We start from the raw sequence: 16,630 nt of genomic DNA on the forward strand, positions 1-16,630 counted from the left end.
TATTGGTTTCCGGTCGCTATCAGCGAGCCGTTATTGGACAAGGAGAAGTTTACGTCACAACAATGAGTTGTGGGGACGACAGGCAGTCTGTACCGCGGGCATCCCAGCCAATGGCATTCCGATAGGGGCGGGTTCCGGTCACATGAGGGGAGTGCAGCCAATCAGGGCTGGCGGGGAAGGGTGGGATCTCTTTGCGTCGTGCTCGTTCCGGGGTCTGGGCCGCTGCGAGACTGGAAGAATTTGGTTGCGGTTGCCGACGGGGCGCAGCGGCTTCGTGCTACCCGCGCCCTGCTCGGCCAGTGGCTCCTGCCCCTCTTTTCTGGGGGTGGGGGAGGTGCCCGCTGGCGGCATCAATACCCCTAGGCGGTGTGTAGATGGGCATCTCCCGACACGCCCAGCTCGCACCTCCCACCCCTACTGGGGGTAGGGCTCCTGCCTGAGGGGCCCCCTGTGCTGCCACCAGCCCTCCTCCCGCCCTGGGGTATGGCGGTGGATCTCCTCGTTTCTCTCCCTTAGCTACGCTAGGGGTTGGGTGGTTCCTGCCCCCGGGGCCCGCTAGGCGTGGGAAAGATGTCGGAGGCAGTGCTGTTGCTGCGGCGGGTGCGGGAGCGCAGCAGTGAGGGGGGTCCGGGGGCCCGGAGGAAGCGGAGCAGGCGGCGCCGTTTCTACCCTGAGCACCGGGTGTACCGCGCCCGCAGCTCCTTCCTGGATCTCAGCGAGGAGCAGGTGCTGCGGCGCTACCGTCTGGACAAGGCAGCTATTGCGGGGCTCTGCAGCGAGCTGGGCTCTGACCTGGAGAGCCTGACAGGTCGCAGCCACGCCCTGCCGGTGGCCGTCAAGGTGACCTCAGCCCTCACCTTCCTGGCTTCAGGCTCCTTCCAGACAGCCACACGGGACACTACAGGCATCAGCCAGTCAGCCATGTCCAACTGCCTGGCCCAATTCCTGGAGGCACTGCAGCGCCGGGCTGCCCGCTACATTACCTTCCCTGTCCCAGTCCCCACGGCAGGGCATGCTGAGGGCCGCTTCCCTGGGGTGCTGGGCCTGCTAGGCAGCATGCATGTGGCGCTGCGGGCCCCCTCAGAAAACGAGCTTGCCTACCGCAATGCCCGCAACTACCACTCCATGAACATGCAGGTGGTGTGTGATTCTCATGGCACCATCATCAACGTGGTGGCCAAGTACCCTGGCTCCTGCCCCAACGCCGCCGTGCTGGAGAACTCTGCCCTTGCTCGGCTGCTTGACGGAGCCCGGCTTGACGGGCTGTGGCTGCTGGGTGAGTCAGGACAGACAATGATGCTCTGGGGGGTGGGCAACCAGAGAGGCCTCTCCATGGTGGAGCAGCCCCCTGACCCTGTTCACCGAACATAGTGATCCCTCACGCCCGGCACCTGGCGGGATGATCTGTATCTCAGCATGACTGACAATAGGTAAGAAGGATGGTCCAGGGAATAGGGTGCTGAGTTCAATTCACCACTCTGCCACATACCTGCTGTGTGACCTTCAACAAGTCACTTAATCCCACCCTGTGCCTGTAAAAGGGACTTCTCTGCCTCACGGGGGTATGTGGGTAAAATGGTGAGGTGCTTGGACACTTCACTGGCAAGGTTCATCTAGAAAGATAAGAGCTATAACTGCTCCCAGTGTGAATATGGAGCAGACTTAGACCCTGGTAAGTACTTAGCACACAGGTACCTTTCAGCGATGAACAGTCCATTGACTGTAATGGGACTACTTAATGTGTTTAAAAATGTGCGAAGATGAAGATCTAAACTATGTGTGGTCTTTAACAGCGCATTATGGGGCTGGGGTGGGAGTGCTTTGGTTTCATTTCCCCCAAAGAAAGGTGGGAGCTCAGCTTCCAAAGGCCTGGGGGAGTCTGTGCTAACATATTTCTTCTATCCTCCTTCTGTGCCTGCAGGAGACCGAAGTTACCCGCTGAAAACATGGCTCATGACTCCAATTTTATTCCCATGTAGTCCGGGAGAGGAGAAGTACAATGCCATGCACCAGGAGGCCCTCTCCGTGCTCAAGCAGACATGCACCCTATTGAAAATGCGTTTCCGCTGCCTGGATAAATCAAGTGGCTCCTTGCAGTACACCCCCCAGAAAGTCTGCCAGATCTTCCTGGCCTGCTGTATACTGCACAACATCGCCCTGAGCCGCAGGATGCCCTTAGACCTGGCAGAGGGGGAGGAGCTGGTGGAGGGGTCGGATGCTGACCCGGAGCTCCCAGTGCAAACCCCCTTTGTTCAGATCTCCAGTGAGGCCCGGGCAGTGAGAGCGCGAATTGTGCAACGATTCAGAGAGAGCCTGACCTAGAGCAGCATCCTTGTGCTGCACCAGCTGCTTCTGAAACAGCTCTTGGTGGGGAAAAGGACCAACATGCCAAGTTTTTCCCCTCAGCATCTGGTACAAACCACGCACTTCACCCTCTCTATAGGCAGCTGGAATGTATCTTATCCTGGAGCTGGTGGCATTCCCAACACTGACCTGTCCTAGGAAGAGCTGCCAGCAATTCCAGCTTCTGACACAGGATTTCACTGTGGGGATTGCATTTTGTTTAAAAATCTTGGTCTAATTTTTTCCATAGAGTAGTGACTGAGAGGATGGTTCTATGGGCCTGGAAGAAGCTACCATCTTTATGCCCCAGAGCTGTTACTGGGTGTGGACTGGCTGTTCCTGAAGCCAAACTGTACTTGACTCTCACATGTTGTTGCTCTTTTAGTCTAGCTGCGGGTGAGATAAAAAATTCGGCTGCCCATGGATTGCTGCTTGGCTGAAACTGGCAGTTCGGAGTGAACTGAACCCCTCCAAAGAAAGGAGAGTAATGAATGGAAGTTTCCTTTATTGAGAAGCAGTGTTTCCTCCTATCCTGAGCAAAGCTGGGGATTGGAACTCCCCAAATCATCATCCCTGCTCTATCCCTGAGCTGCCCAGCAGCTTTGGCCAAGTTGCCTGTGTAGGTAGGGGTTCTAGTGGTAGTGACTCTTCCAGCCAGGGATGTAGTGAGGACAGGTTAGTCTATGTTCTGAAAATGTCCAAGCCCCAACTTGGAAAAGTGCATGCCTGCAGCCTACTGCACTGTAAATTAAGGAGCCCCTTCTCATTGTCACAGACCATTTTGCTCCTGCCTTGTAATTCTTGAGGGCCCTGGCTAATGCCTTCATTTCCAAGGCAGGGTGCTGTATGCTGGCAGGAGAGAGGGGTTCTGGCTCTTAGATGGCAGAAACCTAATTTCACCCCCTCTGCTCTGTTGGATGCCTCCTGCGCTCTGGTTCATGAAGCTGGGAATCCAAGGGGGAAGTGGTGAGCAGTGGGTTGGGGACTGGGCTCAAGGCCTGGGGCACGTGATTGGGAGAATGGTCTCTGAGTGGAGGCATGGTGGTCCCCTGCTAGGGAGAGGCAGAGGCACAGGCATGATAACACTGGTCTTCAGCATTCTAAAGGTTAACTGTTCCTCACCCACTTTCCAGTGCTAAAGTACTGATTGCCAAGAGATCAGTATACCCATAGGATTGCCCTGACACTGCCCATGCCACTCTAGGGCAGCTTGTGGATGAAGTGGATGCAGGCAATGGGAGACAGCTAGAGCTGGGAGTGATTCGAGTGACACTGGAGAGCGCAGAAGACAGTTGAGGACGCATTTAATGTTTCTGTGCCCCATTTAAGCTCTTCTGCTTTATTTCACCCCCAGGGGAGCAGAAACCAGATGTACTACCAGGCCCAAGTCAGATGATGACAACCAGAGTTCTCTCACTCTCAAAACTGGCTACTTAGTTCTCCATCTTAGCATGCAAAGCACCTGCTCTGTGCGATCCAGTCCTTGTTGCAGGTGATGCTCCCTGCAGCATAGAGGAGGAAACTATTTTTTGTGAGGGGAAAATAAAGGTATTTTCTTAGAAATGTTTGGGTTGTTCTTGTTAAAGGAGTGTCTGGAGTAGAGAGTGGGGAGGCCAGAACCTGCATTTTATGCCTGGCTTTGACAGTGAGTCACTGCACCCGCTTGCTTAATCTTTGCTTGCCCATTTGTAAAATTGACTGTCCTCAGAAGCTGGATGCTCATCCATCGAGCTGTATAAATGCAGACTTACTTTCTTGGTGGAGTTTGCACCTAGGCACATCCCATATGTCCATCTACACCACTCTATGCGGGCCTCATCCTACCCTTGTGTATATATTATTTCCCCTGCCTGTCTCCATGTGGTTACGCCGTAGGAACATAAGAACAGCTACAATATATCAGAGGAGAGAATCCCTCTAGCACAGTATCTTGTCTCTAATAGTGATCACTACAAAAGGAAGGGCCAAGAAATCCTGCCATGAAGGGATAACCTGTCCTCCTGAGCCATTCTCTCCTGACCTCAAGAGTTAGTGATTGTTAAATGCCCCGATGCAGGATGGTTTGGATCCCTTCTGGAACTCGTGGAGATTCTCTTTAGCCATATACTGTCCAACCCCTTTATGAATGCTGCTAAGCTGTTCGCCTTGATGATGTCTTGTGGCATTGAGATCCACAGGCTAGGGTGTAGGAATGGCCATTGGCTGGGCTGTACGGTGGCCCATGTGTGTACCTGCAGCTGAGCTGAGCGCCCAAGCAGTTGGATAGCCTGATGTGTAAATGTGGAGCTTGCAGCCTGATGTGTAAATGTGAGGCGCTCTTATCGCCAGCTATGAGAAATAGGCAGTTATTAAGTGCTACCTACAGGTAGCTTTCCCTGCACTGTGGGATATAGAAGTGGCGTCTCCCTTACTAATGCCATATGAGAAGGCACCAAGGTGCCTCTGACACAAGGGAATACTGCAGCCTATCCCTGTCCTTGTGAAGCCAGGGTCCCATCCAGCTCATTTAGCCAGTGGGAATCTTCGCGAGCAAAGTCAGCTCTGGATGCTGTGTGCTGATTCTCTGCTACAGTGGATGCCTCACTGGGGCAAGGCTGCATGGCCTAGTGGATAAAGCAGTGGACTGGGACTTGGGAGGTCACTGGCCTGCTGGGTGACATTGGGCAAATCACTTCCTCTCTCTCTGCCTATTTTCCCTTCTGTAAAATGGGGATAATACTGATCTTTGCAAAGTGCACTCAGCTCTACAGATGAATAGTACTGTGGGATTGCTGTCATTAAAGCTGAAGGATGGTCTCTGTTTTAAGTTGGACAAATTCATATCTGGGGCTGTAATTTTCCAGGCTCAATCTGTCCCTACAGGTGACTTTAATAGTTTGCAGCTGATGTGGTTGTGCCATTTTGAATAGGGTATGGAGGGGTTAATAGATATTTTCCATAATAAAATATTCTTGCTCCCTATGTTGGAAAAGTCCTCTTCAGCTGACACTGGGCAGGTGACATTGGGTCCGGGAAGAACCCTCACTGCAGAGCATGATCTTGTGGCGGAGGACATTGGGTTGGAGTGACTTCCAAGTATTCAGGCAGTCTGGTTTTGGCTGCCTGTGAGGGTTGGTCTACACATGGACACTCTGGAAAGCTGAATTAACTGAAGGAGTGAAGTTAAGGGCATTAAGCCCTGTAGATGCTCTCATTCAGAAGTGAAGTGGCCTTAGTTTGCTGTAGCTCCATCTTCCTTCAAAGCCATGCTGAGCTGTGGTATCTGGGCTGACTCCCAACTCTTCTTTCTCCAATGAATTTCCAGTTCCAATCCCCCCAGCACTGAGGAGATGTGGGTGCCATTTTTATAGCTGTGTTAGGTGGTCCCAGGCCCACTGGGTTAACTGATATGAAGTCCAGAAATGCCTAGTTGGATCATACAGTCCAACTCCTTGAACTGTATAATGTAGGCTGAAGAATCCCAACAAGCTCATTGCTTGTACCTACCATTACACTGACCAAGCTCCTCCTGCCCACTCTGGGCCTTTTAGAGAACATTGGCCCTTCAGAAAACAAACTCCCTAGGGCGGCTGGGCTTTGCAAAACCTGACTGCTCCCATTACAGTCAGCGCGAAAATATCACTGATGTAAGTGGGAGCAGAGTTAGGCCAATGCTGAGTGTTTTGCACCCCATCTCTAGGGGGTTTATAGCCCAAAATAACTTGGTTTGTTTTCCCTCCCTGCATCATTCCTTCTCCCTATATGTCCCCTACTCCAGTGAATCCTCTCTCTCCCCCCATCCCAGTTCCCATCCCTTCCCACATGGTGTTCCATACTTCCTCACAATTTCCTCCCCACCTTCTGATGGAGTGCTCTGTCTCCCCTTCCCTCTTCTGGCTGCTGCATTCCACCTTGAGTGCTCCAAACACTGGCATCTGCTCCCTGAGCCCAGCTTTGCTCCCTGGATTTTCTACAAGGATAGGCGTGTGAGTGATGCTGCTCTAAGTTGTGTATGCTGAGTCCAGAACAGATGCACCAGCCAGTAATGGATCCAGGGAATAATTAACTGCTCTGGCTTTGTAATGTATTTATTGCTCTTGTTTGGCACTTTACTCACCCTCTTCTGATGATTCTCCATCATAGGGTGGCTACAGAAGATCCTTACTTTGGCCTGGCAAGATCAGAGAACTGTCCCCATTGAGTCATTTACCCAGATGATCCGTTTTCCTTTGCACATTACTGGGATGGGGGAGAGAATCCCGCACTGCTGCCTACCTGAGCCAGTGGAGGTAGCTTCCAAAGCCTCGCCTCTCTCCCCGTTTCTTTTGCCAGGGCACCAGCACGGCGTTCCTGCTGCAGCCAGTAGAGCATCTCCACTTTGTCCCACCGCATCTTCTCCAAATATGGGCGGCCCTTGAAAGTCACAGTGTCATGGAACCTCTCCTTGATCTGGGGCAGAATGATGTAGAGGTCGGTGTCGCACTGGGCGATCGCTGCATACAGGCGGCCTCTGGTCCTCGACTCCCAGGTGCGTGTGGCGAAAGACTCAAGGCTCCTTTCGAAGAAGCGGTTTGGGTCAGAGGCGGTTTGCTCAAACTTCTCCAGCTCTACCAGCAAAAGCTCCCGTTCCTGGATACTCTTTGCTGCTTTCTCCCAGGCTTTGAGCATAGCTGGCAGCTGAGCATAAGACTGGTTGGAGCTGTACTTAATCGCCATATCAAGCCTCTCCCTATCAGGGAAATGAAGAACTTCCCAGAGTCTCTCCAGTCGCTTCTGCAGCACTCTGAGGTCTTCAGGCTTACGGTCCTGGTCCTCAAAAGTCCCAAGCCCGCCAAGCATGATGGTGTTTGTGTTCCACATCCCTGGCATGTACTTCTCTCTCTTTGACCGGACCTCTGCCACTTTCCGTTTTACCTCTCTCAGTGCTTCCTCCAACTGTTTCTTTTGGGCTTCATCTATGAAAAGTGGCTCCTCCCCCTCATTGTACAAATGAAATATCACATGCAGGTAATCAGACTCCTTGGTGGATACATATTTCAGGTAGTCATCGGCGTTGAGGGCAGATTTCCACCACTGATACCAAGTGGTTTTTTGTTTACGGGCAATCACAAGGGGCAAACTTGATTGCACTGGTGTAGTGACTTTCTGGGTGCTGAACGGTCCAGTGGGCAGCAGCTTATTCAATTCTGTATTGATTACCTGCTCATTTTTCCTTTTGGTCAGCGTGGAGGAAGCCAAGCTGTTGGATAAGTCCACGTTCACAGCTGCAGGCTCTATCAAGGGTCCTTGGTCAAATCTCAGATATTCTGTGGGGATGATTTTTATCAGTTCCTTGTAAATTTCCCGGATCTCTTCCCCAGCTGAAAGCTTTGCATCCAGGTAACTCACTGTAGCAGTATCAATCTCTCCCAGAAGATCATTGTACAAGGGGCCGTATCTCTGAATTGCCACAGAGTCAACAAGTGCTCTGTCAGACACTTGTAGGTCAGCTGCCTTTGCTACCATGCCATGGTGTATTTGAAGATTCACCGTGGCACCTTGAGGGTGAGTGGGTGGTGCAAAAACTACCATATCTCTCAGCTGTTGCTCAGCCATCTCCTCTTCTTGGAGGCATCTAAGTGTCTCCTGAAGCTGCTGGAGTTTGGTTACATTGGCTCTGCGTCGTGTCAGTGCTCCAATGATGGGAGGCAGTTCTGCGTCCTCACTCTCATCTCTTCTGTTACCACTTCTGAGGAGGGAGCCTTGAACTAGCTTGCGAAGGTCCTCGGCTATGGCCATGGACTCTTCAAGATTGCCATCTGTTGCTGACTCAGCATAGTGACTGGGCACGATCGGTGTGAGGGGGCGAGGGGGAAGATGGATCCCAAGTTCATCTGAGAGGAGTTGCCCGGCTCTCATATTGGGCAATGAATGACTTTTTTTGGAAATGGAGCCAGCCTCATGCCTGACTCTCTTTGTGACTTCCTGATCTTCTGAAGCAGGGGTACAGGAGCAGGGGGTTCTCACTGCTACACATGGCAGGTTGGTAAAGCAACTGTCAAAAGTCTCTACATTAGGGATTAAGTGACAGACTCTGCTTAAATCCAGTGGGGGTATCTCCTCGAGTTCTTTGATATCCTTTGCGATTTTCTGCCTGCATGTCTGCAGGTGGGGCCTGGTCAGTTTGATGAAGTGAGTCATGGTGAGGCCGAGGCGGCAGCCCACAGTGCTTCTGGCTGAGTGCCGGCCTCTCTGTGGTGGCCGTTTTCGCTCTGGCCGAGCTGGCTTGCTGTCAAGAAAAAAGTGGTTCTGCGGGGTCTTCAGCTCTGCAATGAGATGGCGCTGGATGGCAGCCATATTGAGGAGACTGGAGCAGTCCAGAGAGAGCTGGGCTGCGAAGCGGGTGAGGTTGGCATAGTCAGTGAAGACAGCCATGCCCCGGTGGAGCTCCATCAGGCAGAGATAGTGGAAGAAGAGGTGTTCAGAGACAAGTGTGATGTATGCCACCAGATGCTGGTATAGGTCCTTGTTCTGCCAGCTGCTGAGGGCTGGGTTGGAGAGTGACTGACTGGCATCCTCCCAGGCGAATTTTACTTCTGCCAGGATGATCTCCTTGAAGACCTGTCCTGCCTGGCTGGAGATGGGCAATGACTCCCTGCCCAAAGAAAGGCGCCCTTCAATCAACTGGGTCAGAGCAGCTAGGGAAACGGGGATAGAGAATGCAGGCACTGGAGTCTTTGGGGAGCCAGATGGTAGCGTGTGGCTGGTCTCCGGGGTGCTGGGAGGCTCGGCAGAACTAGTCTCCTGTGTACCATGGAGCTGGGGGCTGGGTGGGGCTAGGGTGGGCTGTGAGGCTCCTGGGGGCCCCTTTGAAGGAGGCTGGAAGAGGGAGAGCGGGGCCAGGATGCCCTGGTAGACCCGGTGCAGCGTCTGGGTCACTTCCTCCGTCTCCTCCAAGGCATAGCGATCCCAGGAGGAGCCAGCGCGGGGCATGACGGACACGCCCGCTCAGGGGCCCAGAGAGGATTCTGACCCTCGGCCTCCCAGCAGCCTCTCGTTCCCGGCTCCCAGACCACGCGGGGAGGCAGGCCCCTGGGCTCACCACAACCCCCAGCCGCTGCGTCCTAATCCCGGGGCTCAGGCCGGCCCTTGCTCGCCACTTCCCGGCTCAGAGCCTGGAGGGCGTCTCAGCAAGCAGAGTTTCCATGGTAACAGCGCACCGGAAATAGTTCGTGCCTTCCCTGCGAGACTTTTGGTGGGGCTCGGCGGCCGCTAGGCGGCGTCTCAGCTTCCGCCAATCAGGCTGGCGGCCGGAAGTGTCGTTACCGGCGCGTTTCCTGGAAACGAGTCCTGTCCTGGCAGGCACAGCTGAGGGGCAGACGGGAGCGAGCGATGGAGGCGACGCCAGGGCCTGGGGAAGCAGGGGGCCCCAGCTGCCGGGTAAGGAGACTCCGCAGTGGGGAAGCTGAGTTGTGCCTCTAGGAGGCAACGTGCCGGGGCAGGTTCTGTTCCTGGCTCTGCTGCTGCTATTGGGCAAGTCCCTTCCCCTTTGGTACCTGTGTTTATTTGCACTGCAAAGCTCTTCCGAGCTTAATCAAAGCTGATCTGGGATCGTCCCACTGCCAGGAGCCCGGGGCACGCCAAACCACATGAGACTCGTGATAAGATCTGTCCTCAGAGTTGTCAACGCTTGTAGGTGGGGGAACATAGTGCCCTGTGTGTGTTTTGGGAGGATAGTGAGAGTCACGAGGGCATGCTGGGGGTGGGGGAGGTACACTTCTTGAGGGTTAAGTCCCCTGTGTATATGCCTGGAGGAGAAAGAAATTGTGTGCCGTGGTGGAGGGAATGAGAGACAGTCTCTTTCTGGAGGACATATGCCTCTGGGGCAAAGTCCCCTGTGTAAGGAGTAGCAAGGAGAGGGATGAATGGGGCAGAACACAAATATCTTGTGGGTGGACCAATGAACATGGGGGGCAAAGTCACCTTATGTATGAGCATGTGTGGCACAATGCAGAATCCCTGCATGGGAGGGATTGAGAGAGGGGAAGTTGCTGGAGATGAGAAATCCAAACTGCCCAATGTAGGGAGGATTGTACAGTTGTAGGGTATGAGGTGGTTGGTTTAGCTTCCTCTAGGTGGGGGGCAATTCTGGAGAGAACAGGAAACCCCCCTCTGCTGGCATGAACATGCTGGGTCAGACCAAAGGGAATGAACAGAACAGGTAATCATCAAGTGATCTACCCCCTGCCACCAATTTCCAGCTTCTGGCAAACAGGCTAGGGATACATCCCTGCCCATCCTGGCTAAGAGCCATTGATGGACCTCTCCTCCATGAACTTACCTAGTTCTTTTTTGAACCATGTTCAAGAGAGGTGTTCTAGTTCTGGGGTAGGGCTGATGGATGAAGACTGCCAAGGTGGAGAGTTGGATTGGTTTTCATGACAAACCCTGTCTCACATGCCTCCTAAAATCAACCAGCTGGAGTTCGCAGTGCAGATGAACTGCCAGGAATGCGTGGATGCCGTGCAGGCCTCTCTGCAAGGAGCAACAGGTGAGAGACGCTCCAGCCCTCCCATTCCCCATGACAGCTGGGGTGGGCTCCTGCTGTTTTCACCATACCAGGGCTTTTCCTGCAGGGCTCCAGGTGCTGGACATTCAGCTGGACTCTCAGACTGTGCTGGTGGAGACCAGCATGAGTGCTGGGAAGGTGAAGGGCCTGCTGGAGAGCACAGGCCGCCGGGCTGTGCTGAAGGGCATGGGGAGCAGTGAACCACGTGAGTATGGAGTCCCTGGGTCATAGCCTGAAAGGAACAAGCGGTAGCATGGGGTAGCGGCTAGGAGTTCCAGTCTATTGCTGTGGGTTCTATTCCTGGTTCTGCTGCTGGGCAAATCCCTTCCCCTCTCGGCATTGTGTTTGGCTCTTTATGCTGTGAGCTCTTCAAAGCAGGGGCTGCTTCACGCTGTGTGTCTATGGTGCACCTGAAACGGGGGGGAGGGCATGTGGTGTCTGGTATGTCGGGGGCCCCGATGTAAGATGGGTGCCTCTATATGATCTATCTGTGTAAGGTAGTTTTATTATCCTCATCACTGTAGTATTTGGGTGCTTCACAGTCTTTACTGTATCTACCCTCACAGCTTCCCTGGAAGGCAGGGCAGTGCTATTAGCCTCTCTGTGTCTCAGTTTCCCGATAAGGGACTTACCCACTGTCAAACAGGGAAACTGGAAAAAGAATAGGAGTACTTGTGGCACCTTAGAGACTAACAAATTTATTTGAGCATAAGCTTTTTTTTTGCTCAAATACGTGTGTTAGTCTCTAAGGTGCCACAAGTACTCTTGTTCTTTTTGCGGATACAGATTAACACAGCTGCTCCAGGGAAATTGGGTCAGAGCAAGGACTTGAACCTGGATCTCCCAAATCCTAGGCTAGTGCCCTAGCCCCTGGGCCATACCATAATACACAGAACGGTCCTCAGTTCCATTGTGCTGAGTGGCCAATATCTTCCCCTTCCCTAAACAGCCTGTGTTGTGATTCATCCTCTCAGCTGCTCCTCAGGGAGTTCTTGGACACTGGTGCTGCTATGCTGTCTGGCAGCAGGAGCTCCCCTACATCTTGGTTGGGGAGGGGAATGCGGGCGGCTGTGACTGTCTATGTCCACCTGACTTTGCCCTCCCTTTTAGAGAACCTCGGTGCAGCTGTGGCCATGATGTCAGGCCCCAGCCTCGTCCAAGGGGTGGTGAGATTCCTGCAGGTCTCCCCAGAGAAGTGTCTCATTGAAGGGACCATTGATGGTCTGGAGCCAGGGTTGCATGGACTGCACGTCCATGAATTTGGGGATGTCACAAACTCCTGTGACAGGTAAGAGACCTCTCCCCTGCAGGGAGGTGTTGCTGTCCAGTGTAGCAAGCTGGGGTTTGCAAAGGTACTTAAAGGAAATGAGTGCCTCCCAACTTAATGGCATTTAGTGTCAAAATTCCCATTTAACAGATGGGGAAACTGAGGCATTGAGAGACAAAGGGAGGGACCTTCCTAAGGTCAGTGGCAGAGCCTGTAATAGAACCCAGGGCTCCCAGCCCAGTGCCCTCTCCATTAGGCCCTCCATTTTTCAGCAACTGTGAAGAGTGCATCTGATGACACTAGTTCAGTGAGATTGGCCTGTGTCTGGGGGAGGCACGTAGATAGTCAAAGCAAGAGGACATGAGCTGTTAGGGGGGTGAGGCTGTTTCCCTGTTCAGCTCCTTCCCCTTTGGCCAGTGCACGTTCCAACCCTATGTTGAAATGTAGAGTAGAGCAGGTAGCCGGCCAGATCTCTCTGGAGGCTGTGGTGTGAGGCCTCTGCACTAGGTCATCCTGGCTTCCTTTTTTGTTTTGTTTTTCCCCAAACAGTTGTGGAGACCATTTCAACCCAGACGGGAAGCATCACGGGGGCCCGCAGGATGCACACAGGGTGAGTTCTGGTCATGTTTATGCATTCTGCCCTCACGGTCAGGGCTGGCCCCAGTGCCCTTTGGTGATGCTAGCGGGCGCAGTGCTGCAGGGAGAGGAGTGAGTGCCTCTGGGGAGGGTGCTCTCCTCTCAGTCAATGCTCACCCCAGTGTGATGGAAGGGGTGGCTTGCTGTGCTGCATGGAGCTGGGGACTCAGTAGGGCACTCTCCTCTTAGTCAGTTCTGTGGGTGACTTGATAGGGGATGCTCTTCTTTGGCAGTCAGTGCTGACCCCAGTGTGGTGCTGAGGAGGCACGGGGGTTGACTCAATAGAGGGTAAGCCAGAATGAAACAGTCAATCATCTGTCCAGAGACAGCAAAGACTTCAAACATTGTAGTTCTCCAAGAAAAGGCACCTTTCCCAGTCCTCAGGCTGCCACATTCCTGCCTCTGCTGCTCTTGGGGACCTCTGAGCAATGGTTTCCATTTGCATGCCCACATTAGTTGGCTCTCACTTTGCCATGTGGGGCCAGATACAGCTTGGCTTTGAAACAAACTAAACTGAAATACTTGTCCAACACAGCCTGATCACAGCCCACAGAGTTGTTATTCACCCCCTTGGAAAATACCAATTGTTGTTTTCTTTGAAATTTTGGAAAACAAAATTTCCCCCCAAAATCTTTCCATAAAACCGTAAATAATTTTGGTTTTCAAAAACTGTTTTTGGTTAAACATAAGGTTTTGTGGCCATTTCTTTGTCAGAATTCTAGAAATTTTCAACCCAAATATTGGTTTTGGTTGAAAAGCTAGGTTTTCTTCAGCCAGAAAAGAATGAGTGAAGAAAATTTGCTCTGCTCTTGCTGCGTTTGTGGTTCGAGTCAAAGTTCCCAGGGTCTGACTGTGTGGGTGGATGCTCTGTTCCAGCATCTCGGAGACCTTGGCAACGTGCTGGCTGGCAGCAATGGAAGAGCAGACTTCCGGATGGAGGATACCCGGCTAAAGGTGAGGTCCCCTGATCTGCACAAGGGATTGCTGGGGAGACACCAGTGGGAGCTGTGTCAGATTAGGGCATATTGAGGGATCCTACTGTTCCTTTCAGAAAGGCATCACTACAGTGGATCAGAACAGCGAGCCCATCTAGCTGTCCCACAGCTGCTTCAGAGGAAGGGGCTCTTAACCCTCCATTAGGCTTTGCTGAGATAACCTCACCCAAGGAACATTCCTCCTGACCCCATTTGCTAGGGGTAGACTCCTGCTGTGAAACAAGAGGGATAACTCCTTTCCTCAGCTCCAGGTTCTCTAATATTATAACTCCGGACACTTGATAGAGATGAGAATGTCTGATCCTTTTATGAATCCTACAAAACACTTTTGCTCTTAGGGATATCATAGGAACAGAGGAACTGCCTGAATAGCTCAGACCCCAGGGCCATGTCGCTCAGGATCTCTTCTTCCACCAGGTGCTTCAGAGGAAGGTGTGCCTCCAGTAGCAGATGTGGGATATTCTGACCCCAAACACTAGGTCTCACCCTGGTCTCTAATAGTTAAACTAGTCAGAACCCTGAAGCAGTAGGTGTAATATCCCAGGTGGGAAGGGGGGAGCACAAAGAGCACGTAGCAGTTTGGGGCTGCCTTTGCTTTCCCCTCCTCTAGTCAAAACCTTCCGTCAGCTGCTCTCCTGGGAACTGCAGGAGTGGGGTCTCATCTTCCCTCCAGCCGATGGGCCACCCACATGGTGCAGTGGGACAGGGAGCCGAGCTCCTGGGGAGGGGCAGAGGCTGAGATGGCAGCAGTGGAAGGGAAACTAGGGCGCAGGGATTAGCTCCTTTAGAGATGACTGCACTTTCCCTGGCTCCAGGGCGCAAACCCCACTCCAAGCTGTGCCTGGATGCACTGGTTCTCATCATGCAGAGGACTTTAATGGCCTCTACCAGGGGAACTGGGGATCCACACATGCAACAGGGATGGCCAAAGGCTGTGATCCTTCCTAGGTCTGGGACATCATCGGCCGCTCTCTGGTGGTGGATTCTGGTGAGGACGACCTTGGCCGTGGGGGTCACCCACTCTCTAAAGTCTGTGGGAACTCGGGTGAGAGGTGAGGAGCCAGGGGGAAGAAGCAGGAACCAGGGGAGTAGCTCAAGGCAGCATCTTGCTGGCACAAATACTCGGGGGTCAAACTGACTGTCAGACTGGGCAACAGCATGGAGGAATGGGATCAACTGTGAGCCTGGGAGGAAGGATGGCTTAACCTAAGGGAGCTATAGGAAGTTGAGGGGGGTCAGTCTCTCTTCCTTCCCTTTCCCCTCCCGCCAAAGGGGCATGAGGCAAGAGTGGGATCTGCAGGTATGGTCAAAGGAGGGGTTAACGCCTCTTTATTGTCTTGGTACAGCTTGCCTCTTGCACTGTAACAAGTAAGATGTCTGGTCTTGCCTGACCTTTGACTGGGCAAATGGTCAGGTCATGGGGCTGCCCATTTAGTCTGCAGGGACTGGAGCCCCTGGCAGCACAGCATCTGCTAATGCTCCCTCCCTCCCTCCCTTCCAGGCTGGCCTGTGGGATCATTGCCCGATCTGCTGGGCTGTTCGAGAACCCCAAGCAAATCTGCACCTGTGATGGCGTGACGCTGTGGGAGGAGCGGGAGAAGCCAGTGGCAGGGCCAGCCAGGAGGAAGCTTGGCCAGCCCACCCCTCACCTGTAGGATTATGACTTTCCTTTCTCCACATTATGCCTACTGGTTGTTGCTCTATGCCGAGGCTCAGTCTGTTTCTAACATCAAAGGGGTGGCACTTTGGGCCTGCGGTATAGTTAGATCTGACGTGAGCTTTAGGTGGGGACTGGACTTCTTCACAGTGTCCCCGTCTCATCCCACAGTCTCGTTCTTCTATTGCCAACCTCTGAGCAGTTTCGTGTCCTGACCCTTCCCCAGCTGGGTGCTCCTAAACTTGCTAGAGACGATGTCTCATTTTATAGGGGAGCGGTAAATAGGCTCTGCAGTTTTTTGCTGCTTTGGGATTTGTAAAGGCAGTGAAAAAAGCATCTTAATTCTCTCTCTACCCCCCCTCCCCTTGCTTATTTGTTCCTTTTTAAAGTGCTGGGATATCAAGGGTGGTTTTGCTGGGGGAACTAGAAAAGGGGGAGGCAGGAAGCTTGGGAGTTCTCTTGTGATCACTTTTGCACTAAGTAGATGGGTTGGGGGGGAGGGGGGAGTTGAACCTTTAATAATAAAATATTAATAATCACTAGTTCATATCTGCCACTCTGAACCAGCATATCACCAAGCACTTTACAAAGGGGTTTAGTATCATCTGCATTTTACATATGAGGAAACTGAAGCACGGGGGGGACGTGATTTGCCCAAGGTCACCTAGCAGGCCAGTGGCAGAACTGGGTTTAGAACCCAGGTTTCCCAAACTAGTGCTCTTTCTGCTAAGCCATATAAACAGATAGGACATTGTCCACAGAGGGCATTAGTCGCTGGAGTTACATAAGTATCTACAGGAAACCTGCAAAGGTTTCTTTGAGCTCAGGATCGAAGTCTCTTGCTGCTCTGCTTGCCCCAGACTGTTTTGGGAAATCTGTCTGGCAGTAGCCAAGGTCGCAAGTGCTGTGGATTGCATGCACTGCAAAAGAGGAGAAGGTGCTGAGCTACCTATGCCTGACAAATGTTTCTAGAAAGCTGCAGCCTGAGCATAGGCAGCCAGACAGGAGGGTCTGGGTTAGGCTGTAGCCTGTTTTCCATTTAAAATCAGCTGTAGAGGCGGAGATGACTTTAAGTATCTTTCATGTGCACTGAATCTGCCATTAAATAATATTTTCCTACTGTCACCCTGCTGTCTTGCTGCCCAAGGTGGTCAGCTTGCATTGTGGTGGTGCCCAGTCCTCAGGCACCTACTGTGCAAGATGCT

General features: G+C 52.7%; 3 protein-coding genes across 3 annotated transcripts in view; 2 read left to right on the top strand and 1 right to left on the bottom strand.

Annotated features, from left to right (window-relative positions):
• Positions 1–9,309, bottom strand: part of LOC128840304 (uncharacterized) — a 39,365-nt gene extending 30,056 nt beyond the window's left edge. Inside the window, exons 1-2 of the mRNA XM_054034133.1 lie at positions 6,563–9,309; positions 94–230 (exon numbers count right to left, since the gene is read on the bottom strand). Coding sequence (XP_053890108.1) covers positions 94–230; positions 6,563–9,294 — 2,869 coding nt within the window. The 5' untranslated portion in view covers positions 9,295–9,309. The remainder of the gene's footprint in view (positions 1–93; positions 231–6,562) is intronic.
• LOC128840073 (putative nuclease HARBI1) lies at positions 189–5,304 on the top strand. The gene is made up of 2 exons (XM_054033562.1): positions 189–1,276; positions 1,922–5,304. Exons 1-2 carry the CDS (start codon positions 571–573, stop codon positions 2,320–2,322), a joined length of 1,107 nt encoding a protein of 368 aa, XP_053889537.1. The 5' UTR covers positions 189–570; the 3' UTR covers positions 2,323–5,304.
• A 289-nt stretch (positions 9,310–9,598) lies between the features above and the next one.
• Positions 9,599–16,550, top strand: CCS (copper chaperone for superoxide dismutase). Its single transcript, XM_054033563.1, has 8 exons — positions 9,599–9,741; positions 10,780–10,852; positions 10,938–11,075; positions 11,981–12,158; positions 12,687–12,747; positions 13,650–13,727; positions 14,717–14,820; positions 15,270–16,550. The coding sequence occupies exons 1-8, from the start codon at positions 9,694–9,696 to the stop codon at positions 15,421–15,423; spliced, it is 834 nt and encodes a 277-aa protein (XP_053889538.1). The 5' UTR covers positions 9,599–9,693; the 3' UTR covers positions 15,424–16,550.
• The last annotated feature ends 80 nt before the right edge of the window (positions 16,551–16,630 follow it).

This window comes from Malaclemys terrapin, chromosome 7 (assembly GCF_027887155.1).
Source record: "Malaclemys terrapin pileata isolate rMalTer1 chromosome 7, rMalTer1.hap1, whole genome shotgun sequence".
NCBI classification, from domain to species: Eukaryota; Metazoa; Chordata; order Testudines; family Emydidae; genus Malaclemys; species Malaclemys terrapin.

What these genes read in the sequence shown, in the direction of transcription:
- CCS (XM_054033563.1), top strand. Translation starts at nt 9,694, where the DNA reads ATGGAGGCGACGCCAGGGCCTGGGGAAGCAGGGGGCCCCAGCTGCCGG. An exon ending in GTCACAAACTCCTGTGACAG is followed by an intron (nt 12,159 to 12,686) that starts GTAAGAGACCTC and finishes TTCCCCAAACAG; the next exon opens with TTGTGGAGACCATTTCAACC. An exon ending in TGGAGGATACCCGGCTAAAG is followed by an intron (nt 13,728 to 14,716) that starts GTGAGGTCCCCT and finishes GATCCTTCCTAG; the next exon opens with GTCTGGGACATCATCGGCCG.
- LOC128840073 (XM_054033562.1), top strand. Translation starts at nt 571, where the DNA reads ATGTCGGAGGCAGTGCTGTTGCTGCGGCGGGTGCGGGAGCGCAGCAGT. An exon ending in TGACGGGCTGTGGCTGCTGG is followed by an intron (nt 1,277 to 1,921) that starts GTGAGTCAGGAC and finishes CTGTGCCTGCAG; the next exon opens with GAGACCGAAGTTACCCGCTG.